This window comes from Anolis carolinensis, unplaced genomic scaffold (genome assembly GCF_035594765.1).
Source record: "Anolis carolinensis isolate JA03-04 unplaced genomic scaffold, rAnoCar3.1.pri scaffold_7, whole genome shotgun sequence".
Classification (NCBI taxonomy): Eukaryota; Metazoa; Chordata; class Lepidosauria; order Squamata; family Dactyloidae; genus Anolis; species Anolis carolinensis.
Window position 1 is genome coordinate 32949139 of NW_026943818.1, and position 18522 is coordinate 32967660.

General features: G+C 39.7%; 2 protein-coding genes across 2 annotated transcripts; one reads left to right on the forward strand and one right to left on the reverse strand.

Annotated features, from left to right (window-relative positions):
- The first annotated feature begins 1947 nt into the window (after positions 1-1947).
- Positions 1948-8150, forward strand: madcam1 (mucosal vascular addressin cell adhesion molecule 1). Its single transcript, XM_062959565.1, has 5 exons — positions 1948-2327; positions 2496-2762; positions 4371-4682; positions 5704-6327; positions 7399-8150. The coding sequence occupies exons 1-5, from the start codon at positions 2156-2158 to the stop codon at positions 7506-7508; spliced, it is 1485 nt and encodes a 494-aa protein (XP_062815635.1). The 5' UTR covers positions 1948-2155; the 3' UTR covers positions 7509-8150.
- On the reverse strand, positions 8036-17538 carry tmem161a (transmembrane protein 161A). The gene is given in 13 exon segments (XM_062959566.1): positions 8036-9959; positions 10052-10148; positions 11379-11468; positions 11470-11554; positions 11807-11920; positions 12025-12168; positions 13056-13116; positions 13204-13355; positions 13447-13603; positions 13675-13772; positions 14506-14586; positions 14674-14777; positions 17405-17538. Coding segments are annotated over 13 exon segments (1455 nt in total). The 5' UTR covers positions 17408-17538; the 3' UTR covers positions 8036-9690.
- Positions 17539-18522: the final 984 nt, after the last annotated feature.

The window sequence follows — 18522 nt, forward strand, 5'->3', positions numbered from 1 at the left end:
ATGGTATAATGTAGTATGGTATGATATAGTATAGTTTACTATGGTATCATATGTAGTATGATATGGTATAGTATAGTATAATTTAGTATGGTATCATATAGTATAGGGTATAGTATAGTATAATTTAGTATGGTATGGTATGGTATGGTGTAGTATGGTATGATGTGGTATGGTATAGTATTGTATAGTTTGCTATGATATCATATAGTGTAGTGTGATGTAGTATAGTAAGGTATGGTATAGTAAAGTATAATTTAGTATGGTATAATATTGTATTGTTCACTATGATATCATATAGTATAGTATGATGTAGTATGGTATAGTATTGTATAGATTAGTATGGTATCATATAGTGTAGTATGGTATAGTATACTATAATGTAGTATGGTATACTATTGTATAGTTCACTATGATATCATATAGTATAGTATGATGTGGTATGGTATAGTATAGTATAGTTTATTATGGTATCATATAGTATAGTATAATGTAGTATGGTATACTATTGTATAGTTCACTATGATATCATATAGTATAGTATGATGTGGTATGGTATAGTATAGTATAGTTTATTATGGTATCATATAGTATAGTATAATGTAGTATGGTATAGTATTGTATAGTTTACTATGGTATCATGTAGTGTAATATAGTGCAGTATGGTATGGTATAGTATAGTATAGATTAGTATGGTGTCATAGTATAGTATGATGTAGTATGGTATGATGTAGTATGGTGTAGTATAGTATGGTATAATATGGTATAATATTGTATAGATTAGTATAGTATCATATAGTGTAGTATGGTATAGTATGGTATGATGTGGTTTGGTATCATATAGTATGGTATGGTATGGTATGGTATAGTATAATGTAGTATGGTATACTATTGTATAGTTTACTATGATATCATATAGTATAGTATGATGTAGTATGGTATAGTACAGTATAGTATAATATAGATTAGTATGATGTCATATAGTATTGTATGGTATGGTGTAGTATGGTATGATGTGGTACGGTATCATATAGTATGGTATGGTATAGTATAGTATAGAATAATGTAGTATGGTATAGTATTGTATAGATTAGTATGGTATCATATAGTGTAGTACAGTATAGTATGGTACGGTATAGTATAATGTAGTATGGTATAATATTGTATAGTTTACTATGTTATCATATAGTATAGTATGATGTAGTATGGTACGGTATAGTATAGATTAGTATGGTGTCATATAGTATAGTATGGTGTAGTATGGCATAGTATGGTATGGTATAGTATAGTATGGTATGGTACGGTATAGTATTGTATAGTTTACTATGATATCATATAGTATAGTATGATGTAGTATGGTATAGTATAATATAGTATGGTGTAGTATGGTATGGTATAGTATAGTATAATGTAGTATGGTATAGTATTGTATAGTTTACTATGATATCATATAATATAGTATAATGTAGTATGGTATAGTATAGTGTAATGTAGTATGGTATGGTATAGTATAGTATAATTTAGTATGGTATCATATAGTATAATATAGTGTGGTATGGTATGGTATGGTATCGTACAGTATAGTATAATTTAGTTTGGTATAGTATAATATAGATTAGTATGGTGTCATATAGTATAGTATGGTATAGTATAGTATGGTATGGTATGGTGTAGTATGGTATGATGTGGTATGGTATCATATAGTATAGTATAGTATAGTGTGGAATGGTATCATATAGTATGGTATGGTATAGTATGGTGCAGTATAGTATAGTATAATGTAGTATAGTGTAGTATGGTATGGTCTGATGTAGTATAGTATGGTATAATATGGTATAGTATAATTTAGTATGGTATAATATAAAATAGTTTGGTGTAGCATGGTATATGGTATAGTGCTTATAGTATAGTATGGTCTGGTATAGTATAGTATGGTATATATAGTATACTATAGTATACTATACTATCTTAGCAGGCCCATAGGATTATTCACGTCAGGGAAAAGCTCAGCTTGATCCCTCCCAACAGATGGCCACCCATCCACGTCTATGGTCTGGATTGGGCCCGTTTTCCAGGCAGGAAGGGGGTTGGGCTGGATGTCCTTTGGGGTCCCTTCCAGCGCTGGGATTTATTGGAGGGGGCGAGGAAGGAAGTGGAAATGGGATTGTTTTCCCGAGAACGAGGCGGCGCCGTGGATTTATTTAAGAGGCGACAGCAACTCCGTACCTTTGGCTCAGAAGGAATTCTGCCGGCGACGGAAAGACAAGAGACGTCGGGAATGGCGTGGCTCGCACTCGGGATCCTGCTCGGGCTGATTTGGCGCAACGGCGGTGAGTAGAATCATCCTCGGGATAGTATCGTCTGTATTATTATGTTATGTCTGTCGTCATCGGCTCGAGTTGCTTGCCGTCCATTCGGACGTAAACACGATCCCGTAACGCCAAAATCGGACTACGTTACGTACGTCTCACACAATCGAATTGTGTTGCGTTGCGCAGGTCTCCCGACGCCCAGGCTGACCATCCACCCCGAGGCGCCGCTGGTGGAGCGCGGGGAGTCCGTCCGGCTGACCTGCTCCATGGACTGCCCCGGCGGCAAAGTCCAGTGGGAAGGCCTGGACACCGACCTGGGCAACGTGGTCTCCAACGGCAGCCACAGCGTCCTGACCGTGGCCAAGGCCAGCGTCCACGTGGACGGAGAGAAGCGCTGCGCGGGGCAGTGCCGGAAGCGGTCCTACCAGGCCAAAGTGGACCTGCGCGTGTACGGTGAGTCCGGAGAAATCCCGTTCCGTCTCTCCTACGGGGGGAATTATCCTGAACCCTGATTATCAGGTTTGTTGTTCTCGCCGTCTGCCGTCGAGTCGTTTCCGACCGACGGCAACGCTCAGATAGATCTGTCACGGGGTTCTTTCGCTCCGACGGGGCTCACGTTGGTCTTCCTCGGAGAACGTGTGGCTCGTCCAACCTTGGACACGTCGCACAGTCTCAGAGGAAGGCACAGAATTGCAATCCGATCCCTGTCTCCGGAACTAGGATCGAATCATGGTCTCCAGATTTGCAATCCAATCCTGGTCTCCAGATTTGAAATCCAATCCCGGTCTCCAGATTTGAAATCCAATCCCAGTGTCCAGAATTACAATCCAATCCTGATCTCCAAAACGGATTGAATCCTGGTCTCCAGAACTACAATCCAATCCTGGTCTCCAGGATTAAAATCCAATCCCGGTCTCCAGAATTACAATCCTATCCTGATCTCCAGAACGGATTGAATACTGGTCCCCAGAATTAGGATCCAATCCTGATCTCCAGAATTACAATCCAATCCTGGTCTCCTAGATTAAAATCCAATCCCGGTCTCCAGAATTACAATCCTATCCTGATCTCCAGAACGGATCGAATCCTGGTCCCCAGAACTACAATCCCATCCTGGCCTCCAGAATTGAGATCCAATCCTGATCTCCAGAATTACAATCCCATCCTGGCCTCCAGAATTGAGATCCAATCCTGATCTCCAGAATTATAATCCAAACCTGGTCTCCAGAACGGATCAAATCCTGGTCTCCAGAATTAAAATCCAATCCTGATCTCCAGAACGAATTGAATCTTGGTCACCAGAACTACAATACAATCCTTATCTCCAGAATTACAATCCAATCTTGGTCTCCAGAACAGATCGAATCCTGGTCTCCAGAACTAGGGTCCAATCCTGGTCTCCAGAATTAAAATCCAATCCTGGTCTCCAGAATTGAGATCCAGTCCTGGTCTCCAGAATTAAAATCCAATCCTGGTCTCCAGAACTGAGATCCAATCCTGGTCTCTGGAATTACAATCCAATCCTGGTTTCCAGAACGGATCAAATCCTGGTCTTCAGAACAGATCAAATCCTGGTCTTCAGAATTGAGATCCAAGCCTTATCTCCAGAATTACAATCCAGTCCTGGTCTCCAGAATGGATCGAATCCCGGTCTCCAGAATTGAGGTCCAATCCTGGTCTCCAGAACTACAATCCAATCCTGGTCTCCAGAATTAAGATTCAAACCTGGTCTCCAGAATTGAGATCCAATCCTGATCTCCAGAATTACAATCTAATCCTGATCTCCAGAACGGATCAAATCCTGGTCTCCAGAACAGATAGAATCCCGGTCTCCTGAACTGAGATCCAGTCCTGGTCTCCAGAATTACGATCCGATCCTGATCTCCAGAACGGATCGAATCCTGGTCCCCAGAACTAGGATCGAATCCTGGTCTCCTGAATTGAATACGGCGCTCCAGCTGTGTCCAAATCACAACTCCCATCCTCCTTCACAATGTCGACGGGAGCTGGAGACTCCACCACGTTTCCCAGAAGTCCCCTAATCCACGTCTCGCTCCTCAGCCTTCCCGGATACTCTGCAAGTGGAATCCCTGACGTCCGGAGAGGCGGCCCGGCTGGTCTGCTCCATGAGCCACGTCTACCCGCCCGGGGGGCTGACGCTGAGCTGGTTCCGGGGGTCCCGGAGGCTGGCGTCTGCCCCGGAGGAAGAGGAGGAGATGGGGGGCTCCCCGGAGCAGCTCTTCCTCTACCGATCCGTCCTGGAAGTCCCGACGCCGGCGGAAGGCACGTCCTACACCTGCAGGGCCACCCTGGAGGTCGGGCAGCAGGTCTTCTCCAAGGAGAAGGTGGCCAACGTCAGCCTCCGAGGTGAAGGTAGGTCATATTATCGGGGTAGGCTTATTTTGGGGGTAGGTCTTATCTTCAGGTATGTCTTATCTAGGGGGGTAGGTCTTATTTTTGGGATAAGTCTTATTTTTGGGAGTAAGTCTTATTTTCAAGGGAGTCGGTCTTATTTTGGGGGCAGGTCTTATCGGGGTAGGTCTTATTATTGGTGTAGGTATTATTGTGGTAGGTCTTATTTTGGGGGTAGGTCTTATTTTCGGTGGGTAGGTGTTATTTTGGGAGTAGGTCTTATTTAAGTGGTAGGTCTTATTTTGGGAGTAGGTCTTATATTCAGGTAGGTCTTATCTAGGGGGTAGGTCTTATTATTGGGGTAGGTCTTATTGTGGTAGGTCTTATTTTGGGGATAGGTCTTATTTTTGGGCAGTAGGTCTTATTTTCAGTAGGTAGGTCTTATTTTGGGGGTAGGTCTTATATTCAGGTAGGTCTTATCTAGGGGGTAGGTCTTATTATTGTGGTAGGTCTTATTTTGGGATAGGTCTTATTTTTGGGGGTAGGTCTTATTTTCAGTAGGTAGGTGTTATTTTGGGAGTAGGTCTTATTTAATTGATAGGTGTTATTTTGGGGGGTAGGTCTTATATTCAGGTAGGTCTTATCTAGGGGTAGGTCTTATTATTGGGGTAGGTCTTATTATTGTGGTAGTTCTTATTTTGGGGGTAGGTCTTATTTTTGGGTGATAGGTCTTATTATCAGGGGTAGGTCATATTTTTGGTGTAGGTCTTTCTTTGGGGGTAGGTCTTATTTTTCGGTAGGTCTTATTTTCAAGGTAGTAGGTCTTATTTTCGGGGTAGGTCTTATTTCGAGGTAGGTCTTATTTTCAGGGTAGGTCTTACTTTAGGATAGGTCTTATTATTGGGGTAAGTCTTATTTTGGGGCTAGGTCTTATTTTCAGGGGTAGGTCTTATTTCGAGGTAGGTCTTATTTTGGTGGTAGGTCTTATTTTCGGGTGTAGGTTTTTGAGGGGTTGCTTAACGGGAGATCTATCCACCTCCAGCTACACAGGGACCACCCATCGTGACCTCCACCCTTGAGACAGTAAGGACAACCCTTGGGCTTCCTCCAGATCCGTCCACCACCGAGATCTCACTTGTGGCAACCACGTATGGACTTCCTCACACCACAACCACACCTACCGTAACATCGAAAACTGATAGTCCTGGTTCGACGGTGTCGAGCAGACCTCTCTCTCGCATGGTGGAGACGTGGAGTACGTCCCCAGAACCCGAGACTCGGGGTGACCCCACCACAGCCCAGGATTCGGCGGGACCCGAGGTCACCACCAGACCTTCTCCCACGGGTGACGGTGGTCTCACCACGGTTGGAGTCCATCTTTCCCGTGAAGCAGACCATTGCCAGCCGATCGTCCAGCTCAGTCCTTCTCAAGGAACCGTCGGCGCATCTCTAACCATCTCGTGCCACTTAGCCGGGTGTAGAGACGGTGGTGGAGTCCAGTGGGCGGAAACGCCGCTGCCGTCGTCTTACTACCGGGTAGAAGAAGCCGAGGGACGGTCCACCCTGACGGTCGAGAGGGTTGGCGCGGAACACCAAGGGGTCTATCGCTGCGTCGCACGGACCAGCCCGAAACGGGTGGCGACGGCCCGTGTCGTCGTGTCGGACGGTGAGTAAATTGGGCTTAGTTGGTGCCACTGGTAGAATCCTCTAGCATAGTAGTAAACTCACAGATTCGGGTTTTCATTCAAATCATCTAGAAGGTTTACTCTTCACTGTACATACAATCAGGATACTCAGATCCACTTCCAGGCTTGTCCTTACGATCAGATCCTCATAGAGTCACAGACAGATACTCGGAGTGAGTTACACAGGAGAGAGAAAGATGGATTGTGTTGTCAAAGGCTTTCATGGTTTTACTCTTCACCGTACGTACAATCAGGATACTCAGACTTGTCCTTACGATCAGATCCTCACAGACAGAACAGACATATACTCAGAGTGAGTCAGACAAGAGAGAGAAAGATGGTTGTGTTGTCGAAGGCTTTCATGGCTTTACTCTTCACCGTACATACAATCAGGATACTCAGACTTGTCCTTACAATCAGATCCTCCCAGACAGATACTCGGAGTGAGTCAGACAAGAGAGAGAAAGATGGATTGTGTCGTCGAAGGCTATCATGGCTTTACTCTTCACCATACGTACAATCAGGATACTCAGACTTGTCCTTACAATCAGATCCTCACAGACAGAACAGACAGATACTCGGAGTGAGTCAGACAAGAGAGAGAAAGATGGATTGTGTCGTCAAAGGCTTTCATGGCTTTACTCTTCACCATACATACAATCAGGATACTCAGACTTGTCCTTACAAAGTCACATAGAAAACAGACAGATACTCGGAATGAGTCACACAGGAGAGAGAAAGATGGATTGTGTTGTTGAAGGCTTTCATGGCTTTACTCTTCACCATACATACAATCAGGATACTCAGACTTGTCCTTATAATCAGATCCTCAGATACTCAGAGTGAGTCAGACAAGAGAGAGAAAGATGGATTGTGTCGTCGAAGGCTTTCATGGGTTGCTGTGAATTTTTCGGACTGTACGGACTGTATATAATTTATATTCGTAGTAGTATCCCCAGCTTCAAACCTATCAGGATACACATTGGTTTCGTCACGTCTAATCTTTTTGTGCTGCATGTAGCTTCACTCGGCTTCTCCTTTCTAACTTTCAGCTCCCGTCAGTCCGGACACTCTCATCTCCGTTGGAACGGCTGGGTCTCTCCTCGGACTGGTCGTCACCGGGTACGTGTCCCACCGCCTTTGCCGAAAGCGGGGTTTGTAGGATTGTAGGAACGTGGTATCGCTTTGCTGGGGTTTCGGAGTGGCATTTCTTCACCCCGCCCTCCGGAAACCGCAAATCCCACCGGCCGTATCCCGCAACAATTCACGGAAACTCGGCCCTAATAACGGCATTTAGCACGATCCAACGCCACTCCGAACCCAGCGGACTGTTATTATTATTATTCGTAAAGCTCGAACCCGGGACATACAAACGTTGTATATCAACAAGGCCCGTTTGGGCGGGACCATCAACGGGGACGACGTAGGAAGTAAATAAAAGGGTTTGACGTGAAATCCCAGACTGGTACAACGGGTATAACTGATGAGCAGATCAGATCCGGGGAGCGGGGTGAGCTCCCACTGTTAGCCCCAGCTTCGAAAATAAGCAAATGTGAGTAAGCAATAGGTACCGCTCCAAAGGCTTAAGGCCACATGACCTTGGAGGACAGTTCGTCTACCTGTTCTACTACCAACCACGTTTCGAGTATCGACGAATCGATAATTAGTCATGAGAAACAAGTTACGAGGTCTCCAGCTAACCAATTTATTGACCAAATCGTATACAATTCTTTCTTATCCAACATAATAATGTATTTCTATGTACAGTTCATAAAACGTATCAAATATATACGTTGTACAATGAGGAGGCCTTTGGTATCTGCGACGGTTCGGTTCCGGGATTTCCCCGTAACGGATTCACGGTGAAAGATCGTACAAAAATGTGTGAAAAAAAATGCGGTCGCGAAATCGTGCCCAATCGGAACGGCGCAATTTCACGACTGCCTTTTTTGGGGGCGTGTAAACCAGGAGATATAATGTAAATGGGCTGAACGCATCTGTGAAACGAAAAATGTGTGTTCGAAAAATCTGTTTTAGTTTCGAAACAGTGAAAATCGGTTCCGTTTCCCGTCCGAATTTCGAGTCTGTTCTATTTTCGGGAAGATTCGTACGGAAACGGAACTCTAAATCTCCGAATTACGAATCCCGAAATTTTCCGTTTCCAATCTCGAGGAATCTTCCCAAAAACAAATGTTTTCGTTCCGCAACAGCCGACATCCGTTCTGTTACCGTTCCGTTTTCTGTCCGAATTTTGAGTCCGTCCCTCACTCCATCCCGTTTTCGGGAAGATTCGTACGGAAACGGAACTCCGGATCTCCGAATTACGAATCCCGAACGGCTTCCATTTCCAATCTCTGGGAATCTTCCCAAAAATGGAAATGTTTTTGTTCTACAAAGGCAGAAATCCGTTCTGTTTTCGTTCCGAAAACATCTTCCATTCCGTCCCGTTTTTGGGAAGATCCTTACGAAAACGGAATGAAGGATCCCCGAATCACGAATCTGAAGAGTCCTCTTCGTAATATCCCAGAATCTTACTGAAAACGGAACGGGGAATCGCCCGAAATTTGGAATGAGAACAAGAGCAGATTCTTACGAAAACGGAACTCGGGATCCCTGAATCACGAATTCGTAATATCCCAGAATCTTACTGAAAACGGAACGGGGAATCGCCCGAAATTTGGAACGAAAACAAGACCAGATTCTTACGAAAACGGAACTCAGGATCCCCAAATCACGAATTCATAATATCCCGGAATCTTCAGGAAAACGGAACGGTGGATCGCCCAAAATTTGGAACAAAAACGAGAGCAGATTCTTACGAAAACAGAACTCAGGATCCCCGAATCACGAATTCGTAATATCCCAGAATCTTCAGGAAAATGGAACGGGAGATTGCCTGAAATTTGGAACGAAAATAAGAGCAGATTCTTACGAAAATGGAACTCGGATTCCCGAATCATGAATCCGAAGAGTCTTCTTCGTAATATCCCGGATTCTTCAGGAAAATGGAACGGGGGATTGCCCGAAATTTGGAACGAAAACAAGAGCAGATTCTTACGAAAACGGAACTCTGGATTCCCTAATCACGAATCCGAAGAGTCCTCTTCGTAATATCTGAAAATGGAACGGGCGATCGCCCGAAATTCGGAACTAAAACAGAGCGGATTCCTGCCGTTTTGCACATCCGGACCGTAAGCGGAGCCTCGCCAAAATGTAAGTGGATCGAGAAACTTCCCCGAAATAGAAGCAGAGGACAAGCTCGACCAGGACTCAAAATTCGGGTCAATCCCGAAGTCCCCAGAGTCCGTAACGGCGGAGAGGAGAGTCCGCCGGATTCGGCGGAGTTACGAGGCGGCCAAGTGCCGGTGGAAGTAGAGGCCGAAGAGCGTGGCGACGACCTGGCAGGCCGAGACCCACCAGGCGAAGAACGAGAAGAGTCCGCGGTAGAAGAGCGGCGTCAGGACGGACCCCAACGTGCCGAGCGTCCCGGTGATTTGCGCCACCGTGGCCTGGACCTCGTCCGTCCCGGATCCGTCCACGGAAGCGGGTCGAGGGGTTGAGACCGGTTCGGGGGTGACGTCGGCTTCGGGGTACAACCCCCAGGAGTATCCGCCTTGAGAAAAACGGGAGAAAGCAATGACCCTATGAAACTACAAATCCCAAGGTCCGAAATCCAATAGTCTGGGAGATATAGAACTTCCTTACCCAGAGTTTTGAGGATGAAAGTGCAGTGCAAAGTGAGGATGATGGGAGCCAAATACTGCAAGGTGACCACCGTCACGTAGCAGTAGATTCGGGTGATCTTATGGGGCGGAAAAACAGAGAATAAAAAATATAATAGTATTAATTATATAATAATTTCAGATGTACAGAGGTAATTATTATTATTATTAATATATAATTTTAATATAGTATATCTTATTATAATATATAATATCAATAATATAATAACAGAACTAATATAATATGCAATATAATATAATGTATATCAATAATATTAATAATATCATTTAATATTAATAATATAATATACAATATTATAATATATAATATAATATCAATAATATACAATATAATATAATGTATAATATATCAATAATATTAATAATATCATTTAATATTAATAATATAATATACAATATTATAATATATTATATAATATCAATAATATACAATATAATATAAAGTATAATATATCAATAATATTAATAATATCAGTTAATATTAATAAAATAATATACAATATTATAATATATAATATAATATCAATAATACAATATATCATGTATAATATATCAATAATATAATAATATCTAATATCACTAATATACAATATAATATAATATATAATATGATGTAAATAATATTGTAATATAATATATTAATAATATAACATACAATATAATATTATAATGTATAATATTATATCATAATATATAATAAAAATATAGAAATATAACATTAATGTAATATAAGTATAATATATTATGTATAGTATTATATTATTATATAATATAAATATAACATTACTAATATAATACAATAATGTATAATAATATTATGATATATAACATGATATAAATAATATTATAATATATAATATTAATAATATAACATATCAATAATAATATAATATATAATATATAATATATATAATATTATATATTAACAAAATATAAAATATAACATTACTAATATAATATTATATAATGTATAATTATATTATAATGTATACTATTATTATAATATATAATAATAAAAATAACATTACTAATATATTATAATATAATAATAATTTTATTTTTATACCCCGCCTCCATCTCCCAGCGGGACACAGGGCGGCTTACAGATATAATATAATATAAAATATTGATAATATAATAATATAATAATGTACAAAATTAATAATATAATATACAATATTATATTTTAATATATAATATAATATTAATATAACTGCAAATCCGCTCTGGGTTCTAGTCCGAACTTTGCAAGAATGATAAGGCAATACAACATATGGGGAAACTCATACCTTCCGCTGGATCTCCAGGACGGGGATCCGCCCGGCTTCCCGCTTCATCTGCTCCACCCACCGATCGGCCAGGTTCAGGTAGGCCTGGAGTGTGAGTTCGAGTGACGCTTAAGCGCAGGACGCACAGCCCCACAATGGTCCAGAGCCGCACCGTATCATAGGTGGCATCAGACATACTGCAATATGAGAAGGACACAAAGAACGGGGTCGGCACAGGGTGCGAATCCTCGCAGGGATCAGCCCAAACAGCGACCCGTTATCGGAACCCATAGCAGCCCGAAAGCCATGGAAAAGCTCCATTGTATAGATAGGGGGGGAAATGCAATTGCGACCCGTTATCGGAACCCATAGCAGCCCGAAAGCCAGGGAAAATCTCCATTCTATATATAGGGGTGAATCTGACCAGTGACTACCCTCTGGTGACTCACATCTGGACGGTCTCCTTCCCCATCGGGGCGCGCAAGAGGAGGTCCCGGGAGACGGGCTTGACCCACATGAAGACCACGATCACGGGCGCGAGGAAGCTGGCGTGGAGGAGGAGCCTGAGGAGGCGAGAGAGGGAACCGTCCAAGGAGTCATTAGAATCCCCACTCGGCCACGCAAACCTCATCGAGTGACCACACCACGTAAAATTTCACCACGTAACTGGATCGCCGGGCGGTCGGCGGTCATCTTCAGGGCGTCCAGGTGGGTCTGCGCCAGTCGCAGTCCGGGGAAAGTCAAGCAGCCGCCGAGGAAGGAACAGGCGCCCACCAGCGCCAGCTTGAAGGTCAGCTTGCTCACTGGGATCCTGTCCGAAAGATGTATGCAATACTCAAATGCAACCACAAGAGGGCAGTATATAGAAAGGATTAGCTACCATCCTGTAAGTATGTAAACACTACTCAGAGGCACCCACAATAGGGCAGTACAGAGATAGAAAGGATTAGTTACCGTCCTCTAAGTATGTAAACACTACTCAGACAACCACAAGAGGGCAGAATAGAGATAGAAAGGATTAGCTACCATCCTGTAAGTATGTAAACAGTACTCAGAGGCACCCATAAGAGGGCAGTACAGAGACAGAAAGGATTAGCTACAGTCCTGTAAGTATGTAAACACTACTCAGAGGCACCCACAAGAGGGCAGTACAGAGACTGAAAGGATTAGCTACTCGTTTCTATGTATACAGTACTCAGAGGCAACCACAAGACGGCAGAATATCGAAAGGATTAGCTGCCGAGCTCTTAAGTATGTAAACACTACTCAGATGCAACCGCAAGAGGGCAGAACAGATATAATAATAATAATAATAATAATAATAATAATAATAATAATAATAATAATAATAGAAAGGATTAGTTACTCAGAGGCAATCACAAGAGGGCAATATAGAGATAGAAAGGATTAGCTACCGTCCTGTAAGTATGTATACAATACTCAGATGCAACCGCAAGAGAGCAGAACATGGATAATAATAATAATAGTAATAGAAAGGATTAGCTACTGAAATGCAACCACAAGAGGGCAATATAGAGATAGATAGGATTAGCTACCGTCCTGTAAGTATGTATACAATACTCAGATGAAACCGCAAGAGAGCAGAACAGATGATAATAATAATAATAATAATAATAATAATAATAATAATAATAATAATAATAGAAAGGATTAGCTACCCCCATCCTCCCCACTTACGTCCACTCCCAGCCTTGTTCTCGCAGGAAGGCTTCCATCCGGCCACTGACTTCGGCCAACCCTTCGACAGGAAGCAACGGAAGAAAGGATTATGACGTCGCTGGGAACCCGAACCCGGAACCGCTCCCCGGAACCCGGCACCGCTCACCTGCCTCAAGGCCGAACTCGAGGTAGTCCTCGCGGACGACGAGGACGAGCATGGCGACGAGGAGGAAGAAGAAGGCGAAGGCCAGGCAGACGGAGCGCTCACCGCCTTCCTTGGAGCGGAAGTAGTGCCGCATCACCGTGAAGAAGGTTTTGCTTTGGGTGAGGACGAGTTAAGGGCGGTAATAATGGCTGTGGTGCTGCAGCAAACAAGGCCAACACCATCCCGCTTTGTACAATTGGATACACAGAGAAGAAGACGGTCAGCAAGCACCACAGGATCCCGATGTTGGCTTCTTTCCGCGGGTCCACGAAGCAGTAGTAGCCCTCGGTGAAGAGGTACACCAGGACGGAGTAGGCGGCGAAGTCCACGTACCACTGGAACTCCAGGAAATAGGACAGGACTGGAAAAAGAGAAGTCTAGTTTCACCCCATTCGGGCGCCGATCCCCCCCAACCCCGGAGGTATTGTTTACCCAGAGCGTCCACGGCCGTGATGGGACTGCTCTCGAGGCGCAGGTCGATGTCACGCGGCACCGAGGATGGCTTCTCCTCCGTCACGCCATTGAGCCGCCTGCGGAAATACGAAATATCGACCTGGACGATTGTCGTTTGCAAGAGGGTCCAGGATACGGGGGGGGGGGGGGGGGGGGAGAGGAAATACTTAATATCGACCTGGACGATTGTCGTTTACAAGAGGGTCCAGGATACCGGGGGGGGGGGGGGGAGGAAATACTTAATATCGACCTGGACGATTGTCGTTTGCAAGAGGGTCCAGGATACGGGGGGGAGAGGCCCGGAAACAGAGTCCGCGGTCGACCGGACTCTGTTTGAAGGCTTTCGAAGGGTAATAAGAGTTGGAAAGGGACCCCAAAGGTGATCTAGTCCAACCCCATTTGGTCCTGAAAGGAGTCTTGGGACCCCCAAAGGTCATTAGTCCAACCCCATTGGGCCGTGAATGGACTGTAGGAGCCTTAGACCTATGGGGGACACCTAAAGTCCATCTAGTCCAACCCCATAGGGCCGTGAACGGACTGTACAATCCTGAGACCTAGGAGGGACCCCCAAAGGACATCTAGTCCAACCCCATTTGGCCGTGAACAGACTGTACAATCCTGAGACCTAGAAGGGACCCCCAAAGGATCTCTAGTCCGACCCCATTTGGTCCTGAAAGGACTGTAGGGACCCCCAAAGGTCATCTAATCCGACCCAATCTGGCCGTGAACGGAGTGTAGGAGCCTCAGACCTATGAGGGTCCCCCAAAGGTCATCTAGACCAACCCAACGCGACTCCGACGGGCAACTCACCGGTCCCGCTTGGCCTTTGGCTTCTGCTTGCCCGCCAAGGCGAGGAGCTCCTCTTCGGAGGGGTGCTTGTATCTGTACAGACTGGCAGCGAAAAAGATGTGAGTGATGGGATGCTAGGTCCGTAAGGAGCCCCGAAGGTCATCTAGTCCAACCCAATGCAAGTCCTACCTTCCGTTGCAAAGCAGCCACCGGGCAAAGGACCAGTGCGGAGCCATTTTCTGCATGACGCTGGCCGCCAGGAGGGAGACCACCAGCTGGACCCCCATCACCGCCTGCGGACAAAACACAAGGCCTTGGGGAACTACAACTCCCAGCATCCCATGATGGCTAAACCGGTGCAATTCGACAATCTAGGCGCCCAAACCTGGCTTCGTACCACATACTAAGGTGTCCAAATGTGACCTTCACCATCTATTTTTAAAAGCAAACAGGGAACCTGATACGATTGGAAGGGATTAAGCAGCAAGGCACAACTAAATCAGTCTCGAAAGAGGCCCGTCATAAGAACAAATGGGATATACACTCTGTAAAAGGCATCATTCTGACATTGATTTGTTCAGTCGCTTCTGATTTTTCCGGCTCTCCAACTCAGCCCACACCAGAACATATGTGTGTGTATATTCTGACATATGTGTATGTGTACACACATACACACATATATACACATTTTTTATATATATATATATATATATATATATATATATAATATTAATATATACACATACATACACAATATTAATATTATATATAATATTAATATATAATATATACATGTATATACATAATATAAATATAATATTAATATTAATATATTAATATTTGACAACACAATATTAATATTATACATAATATTAATATATACACAATATTAATATTTTATATAATACTAATATATATATATATACATATGTACACAAAATATTAATATTATATAATTATATATACATACACATAATATTAATACATATTAATATATATACATTGATACAGATAATATTAATATAATATATATTACTAGTATATATAATATATATAAAATTATATATACATGTATACAGATAATATTAATATATATATATATATATATATATATATATATATATAATATACATATATACACATATTAATATTATATATAATAATATAGCCAGATACACATATTATATATAATATATTATTTAATATATATAATAATATATATATATACATATTATATATATATCAATATGAAAGCCTTTGACGACACAATATAACAACTAATATGAACACATATAAATCATAAATATTAATTGTATGCATAACAATATTGATAAATACTCAAATAATACATATTATTTGAATATTATATATATTGAATATATAGTAACTGGCATAGATAGATTTTATATATAGAATATTTACATACATAGAGATAATACATATTATAGTATGTATATTGAATATATAGTAATAGGTATATATATATATAATATTTAGATATAGAGATAATACATATTATATATATTGAATATATAGTAATAGGTATAGATATATTAAATATATACAGTATTGAATATTTAGATACATAGAGATAATACATATCTCTATGCCATAGATGTGGGCGAAACGTCAGGAGAGAATGCTTCTGGAACATGGCCACACAGCCCGAAAGACATACAACAACCCCATATATTATATATATTGAATATATAGCAATAGGTATATATATATATATATATATATATATATATATATTATATTGAATATTTAGATATATAAAGATAATACATATATTATATATATTGAATATATAGTAATAGGTATATATATATTTTGAATATTTAGATATAGATATAGAGATAATACATATTATATTATATATATTTTATATTTAGATATAGATATATAATATATATTTTATATATATATTGAATATTTAGATATAGAGATAATACATATTATATTATATATATCGAATATATAGTAATAGGTATAGATATATAATATATATTTTATATATATATAGAATATTTAGATATAGAGATAATACATATTATATTATATATATCGAATATATAGTAATAGGTATAGATATATAATATATATTTTATATATATATAGAATATTTAGATATAGAGATAATACTTATTATATTATATATATATATATATAGAATATTTAGATATAGAGATATTACATATTATATTATATATATCGAATATATAGTAATAGGTATAGATATATAATATATATTTTATATATATATAGAATATTTAGATATAGAGATAATACTTATTATATTATATATATATATATATATATATTGAATATTTAGATATAGAGATAATACATATTATATTATATATATCAAATATATAGTAATAGGTATAGATATATAATATATATTTTATATATATATAGAATATTTAGATATAGAGATAATACTTATTATATTATATATATATATATCTTGAATATTTAGATATAGAGATAATACATATTATATTATATATATCGAATATATAGTAATAGGTATAGATATATAATATATATTTTATATATATATAGAATATTTAGATATAGAGATAATACTTATAATAAGTATTATCTCTATATCTAAATATTCTATATATATATAATATATATATATATTATATATATATATAAAATATAATATATATATATATATATTGAATATTTAGATATAGAGATATTAGATATATCTTGATCCTATTGAAATTTAATTCTGATTTCTCTTCTGATCCAGTCCATTTTTAACATGTGTTTCCAATGCTTTTCCTATTAGGATCTATATGGCCTTCTGGATCCTACTGTCACCCAGGTAAAAAAATAATCATTAAATCTATATATTTAATTTTATTTACTTGGAAAGACTTCCAAAACGGGTTCCAAAACTCACCATTTCGACGAAGATCAAGTTGCAGAAAGTTTTAAAAAATCAGATTAAAAAGAGAAGGTGAAATGGACATGTTTGGTCTGGTTGCTGCACGAGGAGGCGGAGCAGGGGGAAAAAATCCCTCTTGTCCAATCAGAGCGCGCCTCTCTGCTGATTGACACCCTAACAACCAATAGCGGCGGGCAGCGTGTGCGCCATGCTTTTTGGCCCACCTGCTTCCGGGTTTCAGCCGCTCTGCTGCCCGCGGTGCATTGTGGGACTTGTAGTTCGCTGCTCCTATTAGGCTAAATCAGGGCTTTTTTAAAAAAAACCAGGGCCCATTTATTATTATTATTATTATTATTATTATTATTATTATTATTATTATTTACAGTATTTATATTTACATTTTATGTACATTTCATAACCTCAAGGAAATTTAGGAGATATTATTATTATTATTTATTCCTAGGATGCTGACTTGGCTCATCCGCTGCTTCTGATTGGCTGGCCAGGATGCACGTTGCCATGGAAACCGCCTCTGAGTGACGGGGTGAGTTACCAGCTCTGCCCTCTAGGCGGCGCCATTGGCCTCCCTTCTGGTTTATTTATAATATAAATTATATTAGAAATATAATATAAATTATAAATTAAATTCACACACACACATATTTATATTAATTCATATACACACACACATATATGTTAATTCATATATATATATATATATTGATTCATATATATGCACACACATATATTAATTCATATATATATATATACACACATATATTAATTCATATATATATATTTACACACACATATATTAATTCATATATATACAAACATATATATTCTTATATACACACATAGATATTAATTCAAATACACACATTAATTCATATATATATATATATATATACACACATATATATATATACATGCATATATTAATTCCTATATATATATATATATACATGCATATATTAATTCATATATATACACACACATAGATATATATTAATTCATATATATACACACATATATTAATTCCTATATATACACACATATATATTAAGTCATATATACACACACATATATATTAATTCCTATATATATATATATATATACACACACACACATAC

What these genes read in the sequence shown, in the direction of transcription:
- madcam1 (XM_062959565.1), top strand. Translation starts at nt 2,156, where the DNA reads ATGGGATTGTTTTCCCGAGAACGAGGCGGCGCCGTGGATTTATTTAAG. An exon ending in GCTGATTTGGCGCAACGGCG is followed by an intron (nt 2,328 to 2,495) that starts GTGAGTAGAATC and finishes TGCGTTGCGCAG; the next exon opens with GTCTCCCGACGCCCAGGCTG. An exon ending in AGTGGACCTGCGCGTGTACG is followed by an intron (nt 2,763 to 4,370) that starts GTGAGTCCGGAG and finishes CTCGCTCCTCAG; the next exon opens with CCTTCCCGGATACTCTGCAA.